At 45.8% G+C, this 27,037-nt stretch overlaps 1 protein-coding gene across 1 annotated transcript in view; it reads right to left on the bottom strand.

Annotated features, from left to right (window-relative positions):
- LOC149371075 (low-density lipoprotein receptor-related protein 4-like) overlaps window positions 1-27,037 on the bottom strand; it is a 322,806-nt gene that overhangs the window by 113,697 nt on the left and 182,072 nt on the right. The window contains exons 3-4 of the mRNA XM_089564550.1: window positions 8,387-8,500; window positions 8,011-8,124 (exon numbers count right to left, since the gene is read on the bottom strand). Coding sequence (XP_089420676.1) covers window positions 8,011-8,124; window positions 8,387-8,500 — 228 coding nt within the window. The remainder of the gene's footprint in view (window positions 1-8,010; window positions 8,125-8,386; window positions 8,501-27,037) is intronic.

The raw sequence follows: 27,037 nt of genomic DNA on the forward strand, positions 1-27,037 counted from the left end.
AGTAATTGTTTTAATCAATAGTTCTCCAACCATCACACCTAGCGGCCACCTGCAAAAGATCCGACAACAGGGCATGAGACGTCAACCATACCAAGTCACAAGCTCTCACCAGCACGGGCCGCACGAAAGTGGGCACGTCCGACGTGTTTTTTCCTCGCTGCAGAGTCCATTTCGTTCTGCTTGCTTGTGCCCGTGCTTCAAGATTCTCTTTCTGGACCTCATGGTTTTGTACTTTAGGTGTCTACTTGCCTGATTCAGTCAGAATTAATCGAAGATTCCCGCTGTCTGCAGCGACGGTGAACCAAAAAACAGCCTTTCACAAGATGGATGGATGGAAGGTAGCAGCGTCCCCTCTGAAACGGTGTGGTGGCAGTTGCCACAACGCTGGGCGTTTTTTTGTTTATATTTATTGAAGCAATCCGTCAGGCTCAACGGTGTTATCTATAAATTGAACTTTTCATTTGAATACAACTTTTAATCCTGAACTTGTAACCTGCTGGTAACCTGTCGACACTGCCAGAACCAGATATGGTACTGGTAACGACCTCTCGTGCTCGCCAGACGAAAGAGCACTGTCTCGTTATGGTTAGAAGCGATCTTGCAGCCGTGCTTGCAACGCTTCTCGTCAACCACGGGAAACGCATTTGTATCTAGCTTTCAATGTATCTAGCTTTCGTAGCATTTGTATGCTACCACACCTCGAGCAACGTTCCATCTTTTGGAGCGACCGCGCGTTCATGCAGTATTTAGCAAAAGCGCTGGTAAGCTCGGCACGAGATGGGAAATCCTCAACTGCACTCTGAGATCCAGCTTGTCTACGCGGCTGCTGAGCCTAGGCTTGATGTTATGTACGCCAAATCGCAGCAAGGAGCGCGCTGAGTATGGCCTGGCGACCTCATACAGCCCTTTGCTCAAAAATAACCGGAATGATGATTATATGCTTGGGTAATCGTATCTAAAAATAAATCATGCTGCTTTCTCAATAGCTTCAGATTTTTTTTTCAGTATTCCTTAAGAGACCGGAAGATAGCAGAGTGGGCTAACGAACAAACGCTAGTTAATGACATCCTAGTCGAAATCAAGAAGAAGAAATGGGTATGGGCAGGTCATGTCAAGCGAAGGAAGGTACCCGATGGTCATTAAGGGTAACGAACTGGATTCCAGGATAAGGCAAGCGTGACATGGGGGCGGCAGAAAATCAGGTGAGAGGATGAGACTCGTAAGTTTGCGGACATAAGGTGGCCTGATGTGGCACAGGACTGGATTCATTGGAGATATATGGGAGAGGCCTATGTCCTGCAGTGGGCGTAAATAGGCTGGTGATGATGATAACCGCAGGAATTTCAACCAGCCACGAAAACGACCACTGCACTTTGACTGATTCTTAGCGGTACTTGCGCAGCTGTGACTGGCAGTGAGTCTTGCCCATTTTTGGAGAGAGGACAGAATGGGGCAGATCATATAAGGGGTTCACCAACCCCTGCTGCTAAGGCCCGTGAGCGTTGACGCGTGCAACCATTGCAGAAATTCTAATACACGGCGCATTTATTGCAAGCATAGTGGGCAGCGATGCTACTTTCTGACCACGAGAAAGCGCAACCGCGGACGCCTGTTGTCAACGATTACAAATGAATCTGAATACAAAAAAATTGACAGGTTATTATACAAACCGATATGTCAAAGCTGCTACAACAGAAGTCTTAAGCCTTTCGCTTTTCAATGGTCGCCTTCTCATCGCTGGCTTGAATTTTATTTTGCCGCCACACTTTCGTCCGGTTGATGAGTGATATGCTGGTGAATGGAGGCTTCTGGAGACTGGAGTTTGAACTCCTTCGCTGTTTCACGCGCATACCGCAATTTTGCAGAATGCTACTACTAACTATACCGCAGTAAAATGGTATGTGGTTTTCTTGCTTGTAACTTAACATTTTTCATCACTGATTATGATTCTAAAAGCGAAACCTGTGAAGCGAAAAAATTCTTAAGCATGTACAGAGCACGTTTCTCTACACAGCTTCCTCTTTTTTTGCTTGTTACATTAGCTGACCCTACTGCAGTGGACATCAGATTTAATCGCAGACTAAATGCACGAACCGCAGAGTTGTGTAGGAGCTCCTCTGTTCTGGCCTTGAGTTTAAGATCTATGGCACACTCAAGAACGTACATAATCAGAATCCTCACTTCTATTACTTGTAGTCTAATTAAGAAAAACGCGTACCGAGAAGCGAAACAGTTACTGCGCCATTTAGTTTCCTCAAAAACCACGACCGCTAAGAAAAATGCAGCTGGCACTGGTAATGTCATGACCCATTCAAACCATTGCCGCACTGTGTTGTTCGTGCTAGTGGCCACTGCCTCATTAAAGTCCGTCTTTAAAAAAACAGTTAAGTTACATTTATAATGTCTTGTAGGCACTGCTGTCTTATGTCCGATGATCCAGTGGGGTGGAGCACTGGGCTTATAAATACCCAAGCTGACCGAGGTATTATCAACGATGGGAAAGCGCCAATTCATGGGAAGAGTTGTAACTGAGTTCAGCCCTGCCCAACAGTACTGAATCATAAGTGCCCAGGACGTCGCAAACGCGGTGTTAGGGTGGTAAGCTTCAAAAGTGGCTGTTGGCTGTGCATGCCCGCACGCAGAGCTGTGGCGCCAGGATATTTTTTTAAGGGCCTGCTTGCAGGCTCTGCCCTATGGCCTCACCTGAAACTCAATTCCACACATTACACTTCGAAATGTAGCCGAAAGGGAGTTCCGGATGCATGTATGTCAACTTTAACTGGAACCTTTTCCCAGATATTTTACTGCTTTCTGGATTTGGAACGTGGTTCCATTTATTTAAGCCGAACTTTTCCAAACAAAGTTTCACTTAAGTTCAAGTTACCAGCTGGAACTTTTCGCCGACCAGACTACGAGTTAAGCTAACGACTGTCTGGCCGTAGAGTACACAATTTCTTCAACGAAGCTACTTCCAACGACAGTGCACAAGGCAGGCCTGTGTGGGAGCATGCGTGTGCGATGGCAGGTTTAAATCAGAGTCGGCTGGAAAGGAGAGCTTACCGCGTCATTCTGCTGCTACAACCGAAAATGCGGGTTGTGTATCCTAGCAGGAATGATGACGGCGGGAAAAACTTTCTTCCCATTAAGCTCCAACTAAAGTTTGCCCGTATGTTACGAGGCCTTTAGATCTACTTGAGAACGTCGCAAGGCCAGACGAGAGCTCCGCAGAGAACACTCGTTGAGTCGCTGCTTCTTTCCTCAATTCATCGGACCTGCCCACATGTGAGGCTTAGTGTAGAATGTGATAAAAGAGAATAAAAAGAAAGACAGACCCAACTCAAATACTGAGACGGTAATGCAGAACGCGCGACCCGTGTAGCAAGCGAAGTGGGCGAGTCTTAGCGAAGTACACTTTTAAGTCGCATTCACTAGTTTCCCTCGAAAACTGCTGCAAATACTTTCAGAGAGCGGCTCGGAGACTGTCAAGCGCTGTAAAGCGTCCGCTGTCGCTGAGCTAAAGCGTTGAGAAACAGACGCCTTAAGGCGCGGGGCGCAGTGATTATCTTTTAGGCACATGATGAATAAAAAAAAAAGGAATTAAAAACTCCTTTTCTCCGATGGAAGCCACGGCGCAGAACCTGCATCTTCGCGATTGTCTGCAGACTCCACCGGGTTTTGTGAAGTTTTCTTTTCTGGAGGCTCGGCCCACGTCTTTGCTAAAGCGCGCTGAGGCACGACAATGGCGCAACACTGGCTGCAATTACAGTGACGTCTACACGCCGGGGCGCCGTCGCGCTGCTCGATTTATCTTCAGTTCGCAATCGCGCCTGTCCCGGCTCCCCTGGGCCCTTTGTCTTCGGCGCCACTGGCTTCCCTCATTGGTGCGCGCTGCTCTCGCTTGTGTTCTTGCTCTTAGGATAAACCGGGCACCAGCGAGGAGCCACCGAAGGAGAAAACGGCGGCGCTGACAACCGTGGATCGCACAAGTCGCCGGCGTTAAGTGAGTTCTAGTTAGGAGAGAAAGCCTAGAGCTCGAACAGGAGCCCGACCATCGCTGTGCTACGTGAGCTTACGCTGATTTGGCGCGTTCATTGCTTTATGCTGTTTGTCGTTGGAGTAGAGAGCCCAGATTGAAGTGCTGTCTAACATTAGGTGGAAGTATTCTTTCTGCTCTTAGGCGTTATTCTTGATTTCGAGCTCTGGCGAGGAAATGGCTGGAAACAACGGAGAAATGACATCCGTACGGATCTTACGGGCTGCGGCTGTTCTATGAGATATCTCATCACGTCCCATCGTCGTGGGTAGTCTTGCGCACGTTCCTAGAAGAAAACGCATAAAAGCACTCCATATTTTTTACTCTTTCTACTGTACCGACCAATATCGCAGATATGTTCGCGGGTTTCATTGGTTCCCCTTTCTTTTATGTTACTTTCCCGTAAGTCTCCCGTAATCCTGGTCGTGCCTGAAATACCATGCTCGCTGCGGTATTTTGGGAGCAATTTGTTAAAAGGAGATCCGAGACTCCCTTCGTACCCGGAACACTTGGCGAAATTTGTGGCCGCCTAGCGCCACGACGATCGGATCCGAGCGGCACCGCGGGATTGCATTGCGACACGGCTCTCGTCTTTCGCTTTGCGCCGACCGCACGATCTCATTCTGCTGGTCTCGGGATTCTGGAAATCCGCACTCGAAATAAATCTGGCTTTTTTGGTGCAAGGTGGAGGGAAGGTTGAGCACGGCAGGAGAAAAAAGAAAAGGCAAAGGCAAAAAGGCAAGGATGGCTTCTGCTGTTGTCGCCGGAGAATTGCTTGCTGCACGGCCATGTTTCAGGCCACAGTAAGGTCCCTATTCTCTCTTTTTTTAAAGGGGGGGGGGGGGGGGTGAAAAGGTTTTTTTTGGGGCTCAGCATCACCTTGAGGGTGGGGATTCAATCTGGAAGGTGCTCAACCACGGCGAAGCAATGTGTTTTGCCTCTGGTGTGAAGGTCATTTTGCGCCGTATTGCCGACTTGGCGTCTCTTTGGTCGACTGAGATTAACTTTAGTCTTATACAACTCAAGAACAAAGCTGCAGATGCCCCTCAAAGTAGCCTCTCCAGCCAATGGCGTCGACCCATTTTCATGACGCCGGGGTTAATACGATTAAGCCGTGGTTGCCCAGCTTTCATTTCCCACCGCCTGCGATTTCACTCTAGCAGGTCCAATGGGATTGGTCAAAGGGAAGAATCGGTCGACGCCACTGGCTGGAGGGGCTCTTTTGAGGAGCATTTTCCGCTTCAATCTTGAGTTGTATTCGAGTACACTAACGGCGGAGAATAGGAACAGGAAGGAAAGGAAGGAAATGTTATTCTCAATTATTCTACTCGCTTATATGTTAGTAAAAGTCACCGTTTCAGGACAGCTTTGTAGTGAACTATCTCCGGCGTAAACGCAGCTTCGCTGTATACATTATAGGATGCCTTGGCGTCGATCGATAACCATGCAGAATGACGTCGCGGTGAACGTGAATGAAAACGGGAACATTGATTGGATTACGCCCATGTGCTTAGGAGGTGACATATTGGTGGAGAATGAACACGGCTGCAATAAACCTACCGTTTTCACTTTTTTGTTTTGAGTGTGGGTGAGAAATCCAGCAGGTTTCATGGAAGAAGCATTCTATGGCTCGAACCCCGAGACATTTGTGTCCGTTCGCAAACTGTGACGTCATAACACAATTGCTTGCTGCATGCGCCATGACACAACATATATGTTATGTCAGTGCATACCAGTGGAAAGTTTTCAGTAAGTGCTCTCTAAAAGACTAAGTTTCGTGGCACGATCTGAAATGTTTCGAAAGTTACAGCCCGCCGCATTTTGCTTAACGCTTGATCCAATGTGAGCGCCTTTTATGCACTTTTGTTCATTGAGATCAAGAAGCTGCCTCTACATGCACCACCGAAGTATCGCAGGTATAGGGGCGCCACACTACTGTACGCTACTTTGAGCTATGCACTGCAACAAATTATTAATGAGTGCGGAATATGACGCCAGCGTCACTTGATCGAAGGAGTTGATTATCAAGTTCGACCTAGATAAACATGATACCTCGAAAGCGAGGCTATACGGAGGCTAGGGAACCGATGCCTGGAAAATATCTAATCTAACTGAGGTTCCGGACTCGACCGTACATCCCATTCTGCAGTCGGAAACAATATTACATGCAACGTGCTCCGCTTGTATAAACCCTGCAGTAGGTTTGAACAGCCGAATGCGGACTACTTTAGATATATTTTCTGTTAAACATTTAAAAGCACGATGACAAAAATCAGCATGCAAAAAAGAATATTTTCTTTGCTCCCAGCCTTTCCATTTGCCTTTCCTATCACGAACAGCAATAGTGTTCATTCATCGTCGCGTTTCACGCACCTGGCTGTGTTTCTTACTTCTGACCAAATTTGGTTCACTCTCATCAAATACATTGTGAACAGTCAGCGTCAGGAACTTCAGAAATATGACGCTAATCTTATCACACGCCGTGAATGAGCGCAAAACAAGGCTGCTAGGATAATTTGTCGTTCCTTGTCACCTGTTGTTCGAGCGTTACGGCACTCTGAAAATCTCTTAATTTTTTAAGCCGCCGCACTCGGACATTCTCCCGGTTCATGATTCTATGACTCCGGCCGCGGCGGTCGCATTTCAGTGCAGGCGAAAATGCTAGAGGCCCGTGTACTGTGCGATGTCAGTGCACATGTCAATGGTCGAAATTTGTGGAGCCCTTCACTATGGCATCCCTCATCGCCTGAGTCGCTTTGGGACGTTAAACCTCAATAAACCATAAAGCCATTCTTTGACTTCTTACACCACTTTTTCACCGTTTCACCCAACACAACTTATTTCCACTCGCGTAGCCAAGCGCACAATGTATCTCCGGTTTCTGCACGCACTAGTAAATATCGATGCGGAAGAATAAAATTCTATACATGCAACCTTAGCCAGCATGACCAATCCTCCTAGACTGCAAACCAGGTTAATGTCGTTTCTCAAACTGGCAACACCTGTTAACGCTGTTTTACTGCACTTTTAATATGCTACTGCTAAGTCGTGTAATTTAACTGTCCATCACTATTATGGCTTATAACACTGAGGTACTTCGTTGCGTATCCCCGTGTGCTTTCCCAACATAGTTTCTTGTGAAATTTTCATTTGCTGTTTGTTCTTTGCACACGCTAAATTTGTAGCTCTTTTTTTTTCTCTGAATCGCGTATTTTTTGCATCTTTTTGTTCCACATGTTTTGCCAATAGGTGTTTAATTTTTCTTTTTGCATTGTTTATTTTGTTAGCTTGAATTCTTTTTGTTTTCCTAGCCTTACCTTGTGTTTCGTGTACATTGTACGCAGCTTTGCCTATCTTGCAGCGCCCCCCCCGCCACCCTCCTCGGAGTTGCATGTGCGAGTTAAGATCGCATCAGTCGCATGAAGACGAAACATCGTTCAAGAATCTCGGCCGAAAGACGCGGCGTGCATGCGACGGACCAGGGCTCGCATGCTAGTATAAGAGGCGCAACCCAACCATGGGTCGTCGAGCCCACATATAAGCCTCCGCTGTAGGAGCACTGTGCCGAGGCCAAGCGTAATGCGTGTTCCAAGCCGCCCATGAAAGATGGCGGGGTCTTCGCGAAAGCAAAACGGAAAGCCTGTTAGCCGTCGTCACGAATATGAACATGAATGTGTAATGACCATATACTTTTTTTTTTAGAATGACCCCCAGTTAGTGAACAAGGCGACCTTGTCGTGAAGCGGGAAAATCTCGCTTCAACGACAAATGACTTCGTTTGTTATTAACCGTTGCGAGTTATTAATTCTTCTGGGCGACCACGATGCGTTGTCTTCCGGTAGGAGGTTGGTGTTCAGTGATGCATGACCGGAAAGATTTAGTCGCACCCTGAGACGCTCTATGTATTCACGACGCCCCTTTTAAATACATGACTGCGGAACTGCTAAGCAGCCTATAAAGAGGTTGACGCTACTCACGGCATATCTCATCGGTGGTGTCCCCGCAGTCGTCGTAGCCATCGCAGTGCCAGGACTTTGGAACGCAGCGTCCGTTGTCACATTCGAACTCATCGTGAGTGCAGTTGCGGGGTGCTGTGGTGGAAAAAAAATTGACCACCGCCAGAATCACTATGAGTACATGCTAGAAAGAACTCCTAGCATCGAGGAAAAAGATGCTTAGTGCTCCCACTAATATAACGGCTACTGGTGCTAATTAAAAAAAATATGATTCATTGATCAAGCACACCATGAACAAATGTGCAGAATTTTGTCACCGAAATGTATGTTATCACCATGTGTCAGCAGAGTCTAAATATGTCAGCGTATTCAGAAAAAGAAAAATTAGCACGCTCACCGCAGTCTGCCTCGTCGCTGCCGTCGGTGCAGTCTTTGTTGCCATCGCACCACTGGGGCTTGGGAATGCAGCGGCCATTCTGGCACAAAGCCTCCTCTGGTTGGCAGATGGGCGCTGTGAGAGAGGAACCACGAGTGAGGAGGCGCATCGGGCAACAGCTACACTTTTTCTTCGTCTTAAAGAATGGTCAAGACGCCCCGTCGCACATAAATAGCATGGAAGCATGTCCAAAGCGCGAGCGATCTGCAGGGTTCGTGGTACGTGGCTCGCAGCGTCCGGACACACACACAAAAAAATAGTCTCCGATTATTCATTCCCATTGTTGCGTTTGAAAGGGGAAGCTGTTTGTGCGTATCAGATTTTCGATTATATGAAGAGACTCTAACACCTGTGAGGAGCGCGCTCGGGCGGCTTTTCGTAGCGGCGACGTCATAGGTCTTGCGATGCCACTTGACAAAGTGATGAACATTGAATGTGTTACGCCAACGCCACCACTCGTCAAAACACAGTGATGTGACAGTTGTGATCGACATCTAATCGATCGAAATTGATTCCTTTTCACATTCGCAAGCTGCAGCTCGTTAGCCACTCGTCTACTTCTTGACACCGCATAGCCAATTCGTTCATTTAGGGGAGTCTTCGACGAACCATAAACTGCGAAGGAGAGGAATGGGGCGCGCGCGTGAAGCATCAAAAGAGAGGATGAATTAGAAAAAGTAGCTTGACAGTAAAACCAAGTGGCTGGAACCACAATCTTGCGGTCGCTGATTATCCGGCGCTTTTGGTGTCGAATATTTCTCACTAGGTAACAGCCACTATCGTACCACAGCCGCGCCCAAGGCTCAGTCCGAAGGTTATTAAAGCTTAGACAAACAAGGCGCTGTTTCCTTTACATTTTCTTGCATCCCTCCAGTGAATATTTAAATAGAGTAATATTTATTTCATTCTCTCTCATTGAAGGTGAAAAAGGTCACTATTCTTTTTGGCACACACGCGAGTGTGCATGCCCTAATTGTTTCTGCTAAAAATGACAGCTGGCGCAGATAACTTTTGTTTATTAATAGAATGATAAATTTCAAAGGACCTTTATCAAAATTAAAGCATAATTACATTAACGCATGCGGCATAATCGAATCGTTTGGAGCCGTGGAAAAGATTTTCCCACTTGAGTGCTTCCGACACGCAACGTGTTTAAAACTTAAGCCTTCCGTGCGCGCCGGGCTGAAAACTCTGGAAATCCAGCGGCAGTATGTAAGAATTGAGAAGCTTTGAATTATGAAAACCAGCCTAGGCAGTGATTATATTTGCGAAAAGAAAATGAAAAAGAGACGAGAGATAACTGTTAAAGTGAAATGAGCATTTTTAAAACGAAAACTTAACCAGAAGTCTTGCTCGTTAAAAGAAAAAAGATAAGCAAACCCGTGTAGCAAAATATCCATTTAGTAGTAAAGGTCTCTGCAGGCCTTTCGTGAACGATTGCTTTCGCAGTACACGTGACTTCTGCACACGCCACCTTGGTGATATGAAACGTTCGGCCTTTCTATACAAATGAATGTTGAAAATATTTCGCTGCCGAAGCGCTGTAGAAGAGCATCACGAAGGAGTCTTACAGTACATTTGAACACCGTAAATAAACTTGCCCAGTCAGTGAATGATGTTGTGACGAGCATCCTAGCTTTAATTGCGCCTCGAAACTCTGGAAGAAACGTAGAGTGAAACATGAAAGTTTGCAGTCTTTCTTTAAAGAACTCGCACCCTCTTCGTGCATCGTGTCTACGGGCACAGGTTTCGAAGCGGCCAGTCTTCGAATACCTTCAGGCGCAACATTAACGTCACGCACAACTACATCGACATAGACACTAAAGCAACAAGCAGACAGAGCGTAGCATGCAGGGCCGGAAGTAGAGTTGAATAAGTGAGTCTTGAGGGAAAGTAGGTGGCACTCAAGGAAAATAAAAAAATTAAAAAGAAAAACGATGGCATGAAAACACCGACGATGACGTTTCACCAGGTGAGGCCGGTGGAGAGGCCCCTAGCTTTGAATGTGGTAATAGGGGACATTCAAAATTTCGCAAGTGCGCTTTCCCGCATGACAATGTTGCCCCAAACAAGATGGCTGACCATGCGTTTCCATCTGAAACAAAGCAAGAAAGACTGTTTTTTTGTTTGATTCTTCCAAAATACGTTTCTTACATTATATCCACACCTTTAGCGCCTGTCCTGTAGCCCACGTAGTTCCTTTATAGCGAAGTCGGCCATCTTGTTTGGGGCCACATTGTTATGCGGGAAAGCGCACTTGCGGAATTTTGAATACCCCCTATTATCACGAGAGGAGAAGGAAAGGTGCGATGCGGGCCAAGGTTCCATTCCCGGTAGGTCCTCTTTGAAAAATGGATTAGCAAATTCATTATAAAGGAGCTTCATGAAGCAGTGGTCCTGAACTTCCAAAGCATACAACACTGGTTTTTTTAGGAGTGTTTCGAGAGCCTTTAATGCTGGTGACAGAATCACATAAGGCACATAGAAATACGTGTTGGAGGTCGGCAGGCAAAGAAGGCACAGAAACGAGTAACGAATGAAACTTCGCCTAATACCTGTACTTTGGCTTCCTTTGATCGCAATAAACAGCGAAGATTATTTTAAAAACGCTATAAAATACCTTAGGAGAAAGCGCAGGGATTTCCCTAAGTAATGCACGGAAACAGGGGCCAAAGCAGAGAATTTATGAATTTTCGTTACGGAACTATTGGTTCCGGAATGGAACATCGCCGGTTGAAGGCGAACTTCGGTGCTCTAAACAAGATTGTATTAAATATATACAAGATGACAGCTATCATAGCTGCGCTGTAATTTAACAGGGGTGTTGGTTTTCATATTGTTTTTGTCTAGTTTTTGTTGCATACTGATAGTTAAGTGACTCTCTTTGCGTTTTCTGTTTCTGCGTGGTCACATTTTTGCACTGAAACTCATTCGAGAGTCACAAAACGTCGCACATCTGTGACTCAGGGACGTCTTTGAGTGCGCGCTGCTATAAATGTATTATGTGTACATGTAAAACCATTATGTAAGGAGGCATACGAGCCCCAGGCCAGTAATGGGCCTCTGGCTGTTGTAAAAAAAGGAGGGTTTTTAGAAATGGTGTGGCAGCTGCACACACGAAAGTGATCGCCTTATGAGTATTTCGTTTTCTGAATGAGAGGCATTGCCATTAAAATTCTCTAAGAATTCAATACATATGCCATGTGCCGCGTGACGGGCCGTGCCTGCAATTTTTAGAGCAGCCTTAGTCGCGCAGTCGACCCGCATCGCGACAGCTTTGCGTGCTTTCTTTCATATAGTTTGCGCCTGTGCAATGCACTTCTGTTAAATAAAAAAAAACTCGAAAGTTCCATATCCTCTTTCCTTGAAAACCGCTCGTCGCGAGGACTGCATAACGTACTGCTAGTGAGCTGAAACCTCGGTCACCAGTGTCAGTGCGGGGCTTCGCTTTCGTCAATTCCAGGGAAATAAATTTTCATCTCCTGATTGTGTATAACTTGTTTTGATGTCCTTTAAGTCTACGGTCACTTTTCATGATTTGAAAGCCCTGGGCAAACCAAAGAAGCCCCTCAGAATATTGCGAACGCGACTATGCCGTGACGGCGCTTGAGCAGACAGGCGGGTCAGCAATGGTCTTTGTCTATTCTGACCTTCTCTCTGCTCACTGGTTGTCCTCGACGGCCATATCACTGCCGAGTATTGCAAACCGATAAAAGGAGACCACGTGCAAAAAGTGATCCATCCATTGCATCTATATGATGACACGCTATATCCTGCTATGCTGGTATGGTTTGGCTAGGTTTGCGGGGTTTTACTTTATAAAACCATTCACGTTATAAGGCACGCCGTAGTGGACGACTCCGGGGAATTTCGACCACATGGAGCTCTTTAACGTGCGCTGACATCGCACAGAACACAGTCCTCCAGCATTTCGCCATCATCGAAATGCAACCACAGCGGCTGTTACCGAACCCGCGTCTTTCAGGTCAGCAGCCAAGCACCATAACTACTGACCCCCGCGGCGGCCGGTTCAGTACACATAACGTTATTGACAGCATCTTAACAGGCACGAAAATGGAGTATATCTTTGATGTCCCTCGCAGTCACCTTAACTACCGATTAATGAAGTTCTATGGGGTTCTTCGTAAAAGCGAACGAAGAATCCTCTCCTCCGCCTGTGGAATTTTATGATCTGACTGCTGTACCGCATAGACAATGGCTCAGAATTCTTCTCGAAACTTCCTCAATTGTATCTGTGGCTCAGAAAATATATGATGCTTTAATAGCAGTCAAGGCATGTTTGACTGTGTGAATAGCCGACGTTGCGCTTAATGCAGATCATCAATATTCAATCTTCAACCTTTCTAGTTGCCTCTGGTATGATTTCCGGGCGTAGAATTTGCTTCACTGTTATTGGGAAGCCTCATTTCTCAAGCATATCCCAAGCCCAAGCTCTCATTAGTGTGCGAATTCCGTGAGAGATGAAGTGTTAATGTACGCCTAAGGCATTAAGTTCGGGTCAGTCAAAGAGGCGTGCTTTGACTTGTGTGCTGACGCAGCAGTAAGAATATTTTGTTTCGAGGCCCAAATTATAAAGTTTTTCTTGGCAGGCCTGCTAACCACGGCATCCAAAAACAAGTGATGGGCAGATCTGAGGTTCCCTTTCTGAGTAACTCACAGATTCGAAGTCAAATGTTTGTGGCTGCGGAATAAAACCACGAACCGCCAAATTCCAAAATCGCCTGCTTGAATTGCAGTTGCATGATTATGTCGCACTTCTGCAGCAATTATTCCAGTTACGGCAGCCTCTCTTGCAAAGTAAAAAGTTCAGGCCGAGTATAGATAGGAGAAGAAATGCCCGAAAGTTCGCCGAGGATATTTTTGTTACTTCAGCCTTGAGTACAATTTTCCCCTCGCACAAAGTCAAAGGCCAATCAACTGAACACAGCGCCCGATCTCAAAGCAGTTAAGACCGCCGAATGCAGGTGCGACGAAGACTATCTCTCAATCATGGATGCTCACGAGACGCAGGCCTAAGCTAACGAGACTCGTCCTGCATCATGGAATGTTTTATTCAAAACGTCGTTGCTCGGAGGTGAGCTATTACGGCGCGCTTCGGCGCATGAAAGGCGCGAATAGAACAGAAAAACTAAATGAGGCAACAAGTAAAAACAAGGTGAAAACTATGAATAAGGGCCAAATTGAACCAGGACAGCTCTTTCATCTCTCCCTTTCACATCCCTCGTGAAGAGCAGCTTAGAGTGTCCGCTGTGTGATGTCTCTTCTTATGTCAGTCGCTCGAGCGAAGGCGCCTCACAAGCTTCGCCCTTCTTAAAGAGCAGCACTGAAGAGCAGCACTGAAAGACAAAAGAAGGATAGAAGCCAACTTACGACTGGCTTGAAACAGTGAAGAGTGGGTTTTTCGGATCAGCAACCGTACAGCGCGCTTGCTCACGCATGCGCGAAGGGAATCACGCGCCTAAATCTCAAGTCTCCTTTGATCTGATTCCAAACTCTTCTTTCTCGCACCCTGCCGCTGCCCCGCTAATCACATCTGCGACTGGTGCATAATTCACGAGGCACAGAGTGCCTCTCGTCGGCTCGACGAATTGGTTCGAGAAACGCAGCAAAAATGGGAAACCTTTGAGGAAGAAGTGCCTATCGGTAGTCGCACTTCGTTTTGTGATATGCCGCTGTACTCGTTTTATTTTATTTAAGTGTGCCTTTCTCGTCGTGCTTAACGCGCAGTGCATTTGGCCGGTCCGCTGAGGTTAACAATGCTTGCTGGAGTATTGAGACAATGGAGTATTCGGACGCCATGATCAATCCGGAGTCGTTATCTGCTGTGTAGGTGGCGGGCAAATGTCGTAGGACAGCGAGATGTAACTTCGCTGCGTTCGGTGCCTTTTGTGAGGCAAGTCACGGGCGATCTTCGGACCTCCTCCGAAACGCTAATTATCACTATTGATTTATTTGCGAGACAGAGCTTTCTTGCACTTGATAAGGCATGCAAAGGGTATGCGGGCTTTTTGACAAGCTACATTCCACGAAATAGTCATCAGACGATTGAATAGGCAATTAAATTGGCTCTTCTTTTGTTTTGCAGTGCGTCTGATGCAGACTTGTACGTGCACAGTCATAAGTAATTCATTACTTGTAATAAATGACATTCTTTTGCAAAATTCTTAATGCATTTATTACTCTTATAAGGTGTAACATTCACGGTTTTCCAATTACTTGAACGAGAACCACTAATCTGTTACATTATTTTTCAAAGAACATATTGTAACCAGTGGTTCCACTTCGAGAATCCGAACTAGGCAGGAAACAGTGGTGTAGCGCGCAATTCACTCGCCTTAGAGCGATAAGATTCGAGTTGCGATAAGCCGCGTGTGCATGAATGTCGGGACATGCTAGCAGCAGTGGCATGCATTTCACTAGCCCTTTGTTCCGCGTGTAGCACACTTGGCGTTTATTACTTTACAACGACACCGCAACAGAGTGTGATGTTGAGTGAGCTTGAGGTTTGTCCCCTCAGAGCGCGAACAACAGCGATTCGCGGTACGCTACGTAACTTCTTGGTGGTGCACAAGGTCATCGTGTGTTAAAGCAACATCCCTCAGGCACGTACATCTAGAAACTCTTCATCGTCGCTACTGATGTTTTCCGAAAGAAACACAAAAAAAATGGTAAAGAAAGCTTAGAAGAATAAAGGGAGGAGAAATTACAAACGTATTTACTGCAACACACTATAAATCAAGCTAGCCTCTCCCGCTCATTCTGGTCCCTGTAATTTGTGTTATACAAATCAAAGTTGATGAAAAATGACGTAATAACTATCGATTACTTCTTTGTAATTGTTCAGGTGGTTTTAATGGGCTTGAATTGACCAATCAGGTAAGTTACATTTGTGGGTAAGTACTTGCAAATGTAATCGATTGCTTGTTTTCTGTAACACCTTCAAATTTGGTCTGATGTAACCGTGGACAGGGCTTTGAATGCATGGCTACTTTATAGAAGGTGTATATTAGTCGATGCACTTGCTGTGAAGTGTTCGATGCCTCTATGGAGGACAACAAGTTCGGCGAGTTGGTTCGATTCTATATTTCTACAGCACGAAAGACGGAGACGAAAAAAAAACGAGGCGAGAAAAACATGGCACTGAATAAGAACTGTATTCTTTATTTATAATGGGCAATATTTATAGGCTGCAAAAAAAAAAAAAAACGAGAACAATCAACAAACGCTTCCTGGCGTTAAAAAATGACAGTAAAAAGTTTCAACCGATACAAGCGTAAGAAGTTTCACGTGGCCCAGCCCCTAGAAACAAAAAGAAAAAGCAAACAAACAAACCAACAAAAAGACAAGGTGAAGATGGCGCAATGCACCATCGTAGTCAATCACAACTTGCAATTGCAGATCGCAGGATCGCAATTTCAGGTTTTGTGTACGGTCACTGTAGCCTTTGCCACATATGCTTCGCTGTCTTTAAAGGTGGAAAATGCGTTGACCACTTCAGGTGAAACTTCCTTGCGATTCCTGTACAGTATCCACGTGCCTTTCAAATCGGGTTGATACCCTCTGCAGAATGGGCAGTGCAGAACAAGATTAGAGCTAGGTGGTTTTCCCAACGAATACAGCTGCTCTTTTAGACGTGTATTCACACAGCACCCAGTTTGCCCTATGTATGTCTTACCACAGGAGAGAGGAATTTTATAAACTCCTCTTCCCTGCAGGGCACAAAAGATATTTCATGGCGAACACTGAATTTCCTCCTGGTGTCGTTACTCAGTCTTTTGCTTACCACTGGGCACATCTTTTTTTAGCTTATCTTCGGCTTTGAAAACCGCTCTCACCCCACATTTATGGCCAATCTTTTTCAGACGGCGGAAAATCCCGTGTACATATGCGATGGCCGCAGTTTTTTCCTCCGAATTATCGCAGTTCTGTGTAGATACTCTTTTTTCATTTTTTTTTGCCAGTCTTTCGCGTAATTGCCCCAGCGTCACTTCCGGAAAAGCAGGCTCCTTCAGGCGATCGACTTGCATTTTCAAGGACGACCCCATTCTCTGAGGGCATGATGTAGGCAGTGACGCTTTTAGACACTGGGCTGCCAGGGATAGAGGCGAAGTGAGGAGTTTGAAAGGAAGATTTTTTCAGGAGTTTGACCTTACATCGGCTGAACTCGCTTCAATAAGCATGAATTCATATATCCAATGGAAGGTTGGCGATACGTGGGTACCGGGAATAGGGGTTAAATTAAGGCCTTTGTCATCTGATTTCTTGACGGGTCGAACAAACATAGTAATGAAAAGTGAACAGTTTGGAAATCAAATCCATCGGCAGCCTGCTTCAGGAAACCCTACAAATATCCTTTACGCCCATGACTGGTCTTCGCAAACAGATAAGGGAGATGACAACTCAATCGCCTTTTATGCATAGCTAACTAAAAGAGGTGGCTTGCAATTTGGAAAGAATGACCGTGGGGGACAAGCTGATGAATTAAAAATAGAGGGAACACTTAAGCTCCACCTTAAGGGTATGACGCGCTAGCGTAATGCGTTAATTCTCATATATGCCGAAGGCCATTCTCTACTTTACATTCATAGCTATATCCCTGGCAGTACTCATACCCCTCCTGGCGCAGTGGTACAGCGGTTATGTTATACGCCACTGCCCTTCCATAGCAGGCGGTCCCAGCGGTGGGCGTTTTGTGGTCCAGGTAGCTCTTCCCGAAAGGCCAATTGTAATAGCGAAAGCTACTCTACTAAAGCTGGGACGCACTTCGTCGTGAGCTTCCGAATGACCTTGAAACGACCTTGAGATAAGTCATGGCTAGTGTTGCTGTGCACATATACCTAACCATGCGCCGTGCACTTAGTGGACCACCTTTGACTTTGACCTTTTTCTTCTATCTTTGATCTTGATATTTCATCTTGAACTTTGATCTTATCCTTTGACATTGAATTTGGACCTTGCAAGTTGTCGGCAAAGACAGTAAGAAAGCCACGTGGTAATCAGGTTGTGTGTCGTAATTCAATTCACAGTTGTGGCGCCAGATATGGGTTGTATATTACCAGAGCAGCGCGCTTGACTTAGATGCTATTGAGACAGAAGAACACGCTGAGAAGCGCACGTATAGTGAACTACATCTTCGAACATTGTGGCCAGCCGCTACTGACCATCCGGCAGACATCGCTCGCTTTGAGCAGGCTCGTCACCGAAAAAAATGAGAGTTGCAAGGCTAATCGAGCGGCGGAAACCCCAGAAGAACAAGAAGAGCGACTTGTCAAGCGACGGCGTAAACAAGCGGAGAAGTGACAAAGGCAAGCCACCGGCAACACATTGGTCTCAACTACTTCTACCATCGACTCTTAGTCGTCGATGGACATCGTTAGCTTTGGCTACGTGAAACTCGATTCGGCAGAGTTGAACCGCCGCGAATTTTTAATTTAACTGCCACCTGCCACGGGGGGCAGTTTGTTCACAATCCCGCGGGCAGGTTGTGATGACGTCGCAAGGTCACGTGATCTAGGTGGCCCACCTGCCTCCCGAGTTGCTCTCTGTGAACCACCTGCTGGAGTCATGCCCGTGATTTTTCGCTCACAACCCCGACAGTTTCGACTTCGTAAACACCGACACTGGATCTTCTGGTGGACGGGGCGGTGAAGAGGAAACTAGGGATAACCGCCGTGGTGGCTCAGTGATTAGGGTGCTCGGCTACTAAGTCGGAGTACTCTGGCTCGAACCCAGCCGCGGATGCCGCGTTTTGATGGAGGCGAAACGCAAAAGGCGCACGTGTGCTGTGCGATGTCAGTGCTCGATAAAGATCCCCAGGTGGTCGAAATTATTCAAGAGCCTTCCATTACGGCACCTCTTCCTTCCTTTTCTTTCACTACCTCTTTTATCCCTTCTCTTACGGCGCTTTTCAGCTGTCCACGGATATGTGAGACGGATACTGCGCCATTTAATTTCCTCAAAAACCAATTTTCAATTTTGCCAATTAGGCATAGGCAAAAATCGCACGTACACGTTAAGATAAAAAGAGCAATGTCATTTGCAATCAGGATAGGGTAATTAAAGTAGCCGAAGAGTTCTACACAAATACACAGAAGCCAATGCAGCCAGGACGTAAATCACAAAGGCAGTAACAAACAGCAATGGGACATCCAGCCAGTAACAAAAGAGGGAGCACAGAAAGCCTTAGGAGCAATGCAAAGGGAGAAAGCGGCAACAGAAGATCTGTTGAATGACGGAGGGGAGATTCTGGAAGAAAAACTAATAATCCTGTATACGTAATGCTTTATGATCTCGAGCGTACCAGAAGCTTGGAAGAACGCTAACATCGTCCTAATCCATATGAAAGGAGAAGTAAATGACTTAAAAAATTACAGACTGATCAACTTACTGTCCTTTGCCTATAAGGTATTTACTAAGGTACATGGTTGAAAAACAAACAGCGCACAAAAGACTAGAGACAAGAGTAAAGGCGATGACAGGACAAGCGCTGTCCTATTAATCGCCTTTACTCTTGTCTCTAGTCTTTTGTGCGCTGTTTTTCAACCATGAACCTATACCAACTCGCCCAACTTAACGTTTTGCTAAGGTAATGGGTAATAGAGTCAGGACAACGTTAGACTTCAATCAACCAAACGATTAGGCAGGCTTTTGCAAAGGATGCTGGACTATAGACCATATTCACTCTGACAATCACGTGATAGAGAAATGCATAGAGTATAACCGACCCCTATATGTAGCTAATTGACGGAAACCATAGTGCGAAACCTGTCTTGTGTCCTCCTTCGTTTCTTCTTTCTTTTCGCGCAATGGTTTCCGTCAATTAGCTATGCCCCAACTAGCCCAGACAAAATACCCTATACAAGGTGTTTCGCCTAAGACTTTCTGCAGTTTAAAAAAAATAGGGTTTTTGAGTTAGAAAAGGGCTTTTTCCCGCTCAGAATTGTCAGCTGTGCAGTGTATCAAAATACAGCAAAGAAGTCCTAACAATCAGGCCGCGCCGCTAATATTGAATTGTTAACTTTTTAATTGTTACTGTAAGACTCTTAAGTTATCCGCAGGCGTGTAACCCACCGCAAGCAATATGCATATGAGTTTTTAATAATTTCAAACGCGGTTACTCTCGGCGGTGTGGCCAAACAAATTTCGGTCGGCTATTTCGACGAGTTACACGCCTTCGAGAGGCTGCTTTGCCTGCAAGCTTTTCGAACTCTCTAGTAATTTAGCGCGATGTAGCCAGAATTTGTTGGGCTACAGCGACGAGGGTAACCGCGTTTTCGAAATTCCAAAAACTGATATGGATATTAGTCAAAGTCGGGTACATGGCTCTCAATTATAAATGATACTAACAGTAATAATTAAAAAGTTAACTGCTCTGTATCAGTTAATCAGCCTGCTAGTTAGCACGTCTTAGCTGTATTTTGATGTACTACATCGCTGACAATGCTACGTCGGAAAGGCGGTCTTGTAACTCAAAAAAACTATTTTTTAAAATTGTGTGAAATATTAGGTGACACACCCTGTGTATAAACTTCATAGACTAGGACAAAGCATTTGACTCAGCCGAAAGCTCAGGAGTAATGCAGGCACGGCGAAGTCAGGATATAGAAGAGCCATATGTAAAAATACTAGAGGATATCTATAACGGCTGCGCAGCTACCATAGTCCTCCATAAAATCAGAAATAAAATTCCAATAAGGAAGGGTGTCAGACAGGGAGACAAGCAGGCAGACACAATCCCGCCAATCCTATTCACCACCTTTTTAAAGCAGGTTTTAAGTGGCTTGGATTGGGAACAGCTGGGGATAAGAGTTCATGGAGAATACCTTACTTATCTGAAATTTGCTGATGGCATTGCTTACTAAGTCACCCAGGAGATGAACTGGTTTGGTTTGGTTTATGGGGTTTAACGTCCAAAAGCGACTCAGGCTATCAGAAACACTGTAGTGAATGGCTCCGGAAATTTCGACCACCTGGGATTCTTTATGTGCACTGACATAGCGCAGTACAGGGGCCTCTAGAATTTTGCCTCCATAGAAATTCAACCGCCACGGTCGGGATCGAACCCGCGTCTTTCGGGTCAACAGCCGAGCAGCATAACAACTGAGCCACCGCGGCGGATAGGAGATGAACTGCTAAACATGATCACTAAGTTAGACGGGCAGAGCAGAACGGTGGGTGTGAAAATTAATTGCAGGAAACAGAAGTAATGTTCAAGAGTCTCGGAAGGGAACAGCAGTTCATAATCGGTAGCGAGGTGCTCGAAGTGGTGAGGGAATATGTCTACTTAGGGCAGGTAGTGATCGCAGATCCGGGTCGCGAGTGTTAAATAACTAGAAAAACAAGAATTGGGTGGAGCGCATTTGGCAGGTTCTCTCATATCATGAATGGCAGTTTACCATTACCCCTCAAGAGAAAAGTATTGTGCAGCTGTATCTTACCGGCACTCAAGTATTGGGCACAAATATGGAGGCTAACGAAAAGTTTTCAAGTTAAGGACGAAAATGAAAAAATAGTGGTAACGTTAAGAGACGGCGGGAGGGCAGAGTTGCTCAGAGAACAAACGCGGTTTAATAACGTCCCAGTCGAAAGGTAGAGAAAAAAATGGGCTTGGGCAGGACATGCAATACGAAGGCAAGATAACCGATGGTTCTTATAGGTGGTCGAATGAGATTAAGATGTTTGCCTGGATACGGTGGCTGCAGCTGGCACAGGATAGGGTTGATTGAAGAGACACGGGAGGGGCCTTTGACCTGCAGAGTGCGTTGTCATGCTGCTGCTGATGATGATGAATAGGACCTACTATTCCGGAGCTGATGGAGGAAACGCAAACATACGGTAGAGAAATCAGAGTCCAAGCTTATGCAACAGAGAAGATTAGGATTCGCCGCAGCCTACCACCCAATGTGTTAAATGTTCACTGATGATGTTGATGTCCTCAGGCTTAATGGCACATACCCCGCGTCAGGGGATTGGTGGTGGTGAAAAACGTATATTAGCTCTATTTTACAATATTTTTTTGCGGCTTCAGATGGAGTCTTCCATCTTATCATCAGGGTCGGTTCCCCTAGTCCAGGGCTCCGCTGAGGGTAGCTGCCCTGCGTGCACGCCTTAAGTCCTTTTTGGAGTTTCAGGATGTCGCTGGATAGCTTCCTCTCCCACTGTTCCGCACTCGGGTTTTCAATTATGGGTAGCTTGTCTATTTTCTGGCATGCCCATGTGGTATGGGATTGGCCAGGGTGCATAGCAGATACAAACTTCCACTCTCCCGCGCTGTTGTTTAGTCGTCGTCGTCTTTATCAACTTACATTCATCTCCAAATGCAGTGTACGAGAAAGGTGCAATGAAGCGCATTCTGACGTGCATGGAGCGGAGCAGAACGGGGGGAAGTTTTCCACTACCGCAGCAGGGCCGCATTAACGAAGAAATGCTGAAGCCACAAAGAGCATGATATCGTACTTTGCCATATCAGTTGCTCTGATTGTCTCCCTAATTTTTCTACTGCTCCAAACCTAAACTGTAGACTTCAGTACAAACATTCTTGCAACCAGGAATCTGTCCACGATCTTCTGCGACTAAACGCCGCGTTCAGCAGCGGCTTCCGATACCCGCTTATGTCAAGCGAACTTTTCATATTGTGACAAATGTGCTCACTTGAGACTGTGCCGCTCATTTTCTTGCAATGTTCAATTGATGCAGAGGAGGGAGTATGTTACGAGCATAGAACTGATACTCTTACACAAGTTCCATTAACAATGTGCTTTAGGTTCCTCGGCCTACCCATAGCAGTTGCCTCTGCGCTGATCTGTTCGGATGGGTGTGTGCAGGCTATTTGACAAATATACAAACTTTAAACCTTCTTGTAGCCCTCCTTCATATCTAAGCGTCGTGCGCTGAACTTTTTTTCTGCCCTACAGCACAGCTCTGCACTTCTTCACTAACTCTAATACCATCATGAATGATCTTTTAGCCCATATTCAGCCCAGGTTAATGAGAGCTTTGTTTTATTCCTTTTTTAAATTCTTTCACTCCCCTTTTTTCTGCACTATTCTCTTACTGCGGTCACGCATCTTGAACGCCGGATAAAAACAGTGCTTCACAGAGAGCCTCAGCCTCATTACAGATGCCACAGAGAAGAGATTACTAAAAAAGTATACATTGGTGGTGGCGCAATAGTTTATAACAATATTCATTTTTCGGGAAACCAAATTCTGAATGGATTATGTTGCCTAATGAGATCATCACTGCACCCGATTTCCAAAGAGGCTTTCTTTTATAGAAATATAACGCTTTCACCCTGATTGCCGCTCTTGTAGGAGGTGTTCAGCACGGCTGTTGTTTCTGCGTTTCTCTTTCAGCTGTAAAATGTGCGTTTATGCCTTCCTGGTGCTGCAGATATAATGAGTTAATCAATATGATGGACAAGAAAGCAAGCAGGAACATGTACACGTGTTTGGAAATAAAAGGCGTTATATCGAGAATGAATGAAGCAATGTTCACTTGAGCAATAGAGATAAGAGCGCTTAACTTGCAGGCCGGACTAGAAGAACGTGAGGTGAAGTCATGTTAAGGAAAAAAAAACAGAAAACCCGGAGCATAAAAGCGCAATTTGTGCAACAAGAGCTCTAGCACGAAAAAGAAGAAATCGTGTGGGTGGAAACAATAGATTCTAGAAATGAGGAGTTAGTCTAATAAGTTTTTAAACACTGCGAAGCCAGGGCCACAAGATGTGAAAGGAACTAAGTTATATTTGGTTGGTTGGTTTGGTTTATGGAGTTTAACGTCCCAAAGCGACTCAGGCTGTGAGAGACGCCGTAGTGAAGGGCTCCGGAAATTTCGACCACCTGGGGTTCTTTAACGTGCACTAACATCGCACAGTACACGGGCCTCTAGAATTTCTCCTCCCAAGAAGTTCAGCCACCGTGGTCGGGTTCGAACCCACGTCTTTTGGGTCAGCAGCCGAGCACCATAACCACTGAGCCACCGCGGCGGCCGTAAGTTGTATTTGCAACTAACAAAAATTGCGCCGATGTGTACAGGATAATCCTTGATAAACGAATCGGGTAGATGAAAGATCCCTACTGGCATCGTGAATCCAAGAGATCCACGAAGAGTAAAAAAAGAGGTGTAAGTTACTGTGCTTGAAAGACTTTATGCAAGAAAGAAAGCTCACTCATGCAAACGCGATGAAGTCGTGAGCAGCCTTTAGTTTTGACGTTTTTACAGTTAGCGGCTGTCGACTGGTAGAGATAAACTCTTCATTTATGTATGTACGCGGCTGCATGGATGCTTTCCATACCATACAACAGAGACATATATTAATCTCCGGAAAGAGAGAGGTGTTCTGCCTGTGGAAAATGCGTGCGCGATTGGTTTCCTAAGAAATCTTGCACACAACTCAAGGGCTCACAAAGAACTAAAATTATTGTGGTTGCTTTGCAAAACTCAAAGAGCAGTTTAAATAGCATCGAGATCCCCCATTTCGTATACTTGTGGCAGAAAAGCTCCGTTTACATAACACAGGAGCTCAATATATCGTCTTTTCAAATAAAACAAACAGAGCTTCTTCTGTTCAGACATCAGCGGACATGTGGTCACGGCGTTGTCATTGTGCGCAAATAGCCTATCTAATTCAGGTTTGGTTAATGGGGTTTAACGTCCCAAAGCGACTCAGGCCATGAGGGACGCGCCTATCTAATTCAGTATTAACAGCTGCCTCCGGCGATGTGCTGGAATATTGTTTTGTGGGGCGGTTATTCTTCATTTAAATTTCATAAAAGCCCGCATTGGTCATAATTTCTCCAGTAAAGCCGTCACACGCGGAAAACTTTGCGGCTCACAATTAAGGCGTACTATACTTCTACGATGCTTTCATTGACGCACCTTAACAAGATACACTCACGCGCCATTCACACAAAGAAACACAAGCAATATTAAGCGGAACAATTAGCTCGCAACCGGGTATCGAGTTTACTTAGGTTTTGCATCGCCGTTAAAAGTCGGTTTTAGGGATCATTCATCAGGATGAAAAGTGTTGTGGAACAAAATTATGGTTCTTCTTCACAGTAAAGACTTGATAAGTCGTAACATAATAGCACCGTGTTCTTGTGCCGCCGCGGTGGCCCAGTGGTTATGGTGCTCGGATGCTGACCGGACATACGCGCGTTCGATCCCGGCCGCGGAGGTACCATTTTTTGGGGGGCGAAATTCTAGAGGCCGGTGTACTGTGCGATGTAATTGCACGTTAAGGAACCCCAGGTGGTCGAAATTTCTGGAGTCCTCCACTACGGCATCCCTGATGGTAAGCCGCGTAAACCAAACTAAACCGAACAGAGTTCTTCTTACTGAGTTTCCAAAGACAGCCCTTTTTCATGGTTATGCAGAAAAGATGATGCGCGTCCGAATGAGCAAAAACACCGTAATAAGCGCACGCGTAACTTGATCTCGTTTCTAAACCTAGTTCGTCTTAACACTCGCCCAGATGGCGATCAAATTGCAACGACTTCTGAAGAAGCGTTTTGCCGTTGTCACTCATTAAAACTTTCTTGCAGATTGCATAAAACTACGAGCTCTTAGTTAAGCACCTTTTCCTCGGTTCTCGGAAGAGGCTAACGAGCAGTAAATGTTTTCTGATTGAAATGCACGATTGCCAGTATGCTAGATGTGATCACATCATTTTCAAAAACCTGTCTGCCGTCAGAAGCGCCGGAAGCGCTATTCATGCTTCTCGCTGTTTCTAGAAGAAGCGCTTGTGTACCCAAATGAGGCATCAAGCGATAACCTTAGCGTGTTTGCGCAGTTACCGAAGCGATCAAAAAGAAGCGAAACAGGAAGGAACTCCCCTTTTATACCCCAGACACGTTTTAAGCAATAAAACTTTTTTTTTTTTTTGCGAGAAACGGCAGGGGAAAGAAGAACGCAAATTTCAAACGCGAGGGTGGATTACAATAGAGATCAGAACTGAGTTAAGGCGCTTACGGAAGCTACATGAAGGAGTTTGTCTGGAAGGCGGCACACGAAGGAGCTGTAAGGACAAGAAACAAACTGTCTTAACTGCGAACTCGAAAGCAGATTCACTGGGAGGATCGAGAATGAGCTTCCTTCCAGATTTTTCCTCACGAAAGCAATCTCGAAACGCATCATTATTTACTGACACAAGCAGCGAAGATGTGTAGTGCATCGAGCTGAATTCTGAACTTGAAGGAGGCTTGTCACAGTTTTCTTTCGTCTCATTCTCTGAACAAAAGGGGTTTTTTCTCGAGGAACTTCTTCTTCACAGTTCGCACGAGTGATAGGGAACTTGTTCCAGCCAATATAGTCACGCACCAGACAGTACTATGGGAAAAGAAAAATGGCTAAGAGAAGAAAGCTTTAATAAACATTGTTTGCCGATGGGATAATGCAGGGCGCTTGTTCAACCGCCTGAGTTTACTTCTTCGAGCCGAGGCAGAAAAAAGGACAAGCTGATATAAGTTGGGATAAATTCGAAAAACTTCCACTGTTGCTTGTGTTTGTTTTCAAGGTCTAACTGAAGCGAGCATTCACAATGGGTCAGCTTCGAAGGCAGCCATGATTTTCTCATTATTTTTGTAATAATTTTCCAAGCCGAGATTAGAAATTTTTTTAACATTCTGAACAAAAAGAAACCGACAGCACCGGCAAACAACGCGGAATACAAAGCGGAAGGTGCTGCATTGTTCTCGCAACTAACTCTAGTAGTTCGCAGTGAAATTTCTGTTGAGGAGGGAAAACATTCGGTACACATCGGTATTGAATAAAATGGAGGAGACACTTAGGCTCCGCCTTAAGGGTATGACTGTTGGCGCAATGGGTTGATTCCCATAAATGCAGAAGGTCATTCTCTGCTTAAATTCATAGATCTCTAAAAAGTCCCCATAACCTTCCTGGCGCAGTGATGCAGTGGTTAAGCTCTGTGCCACTGGCCTGCGATTGCACGCGTTCCCAGCGTGAGGCCTTGTGCGGCTCAGGTTGCTCTTCGCGAGCGACTAATCCTTCATTTACCTGCCACCTGCCACGACGGGCAGTTTGTTCGCTATCGAGTGAGTAGGTTGGGATGACGCCGCTTGGTCACGTGACGAAGGTGACCACCTGCCTCCTAGGTTACTATGTGGGGACCACTTGCCAGAGCCATGCCCGTGATCGTTAGCTCAAAACGCAGGCCTAACAAGGCCTTCAACAAGGCCTAACAAGGCCTAACAAGGCCTTCAACAAGGCCTAACAAGGCCTTCAACAAGGCCTAACAAAGCCTAACAAGGCCTTCAACGCTATTGTGCTAAAAGGAGTGCCTCGTTGCCTAGAGCCGGTTAAACGACGCGCAACCTAGGCTCGGCTTCTTCCTGCGGGGTCAAATGACAATGCGCACAGCTAGATCGCAACACTGAATACCTCTTTAACGGCAGTCCGCTTTGAAACAGGCAGTGGCCGCGAAGGTCGCCCGTTTTCAGCAGACCACGCGGCTGCACTTGAAATCCTCCGATAGCGGACACCCGCGCAAGAGAAACAACGATGTGGCTGGACAATTGGTGGGAGAGAATTTAAACAGGCTCTTGTTCAGTGGCGCTCGGACCCCCCTAC

Source organism: Amblyomma mixtum, chromosome 1 (assembly GCF_055824585.1).
Source record: "Amblyomma mixtum isolate Tamu chromosome 1, ASM5582458v1, whole genome shotgun sequence".
Lineage (NCBI taxonomy): Eukaryota > Metazoa > Arthropoda > Arachnida > Ixodida > Ixodidae > Amblyomma > Amblyomma mixtum.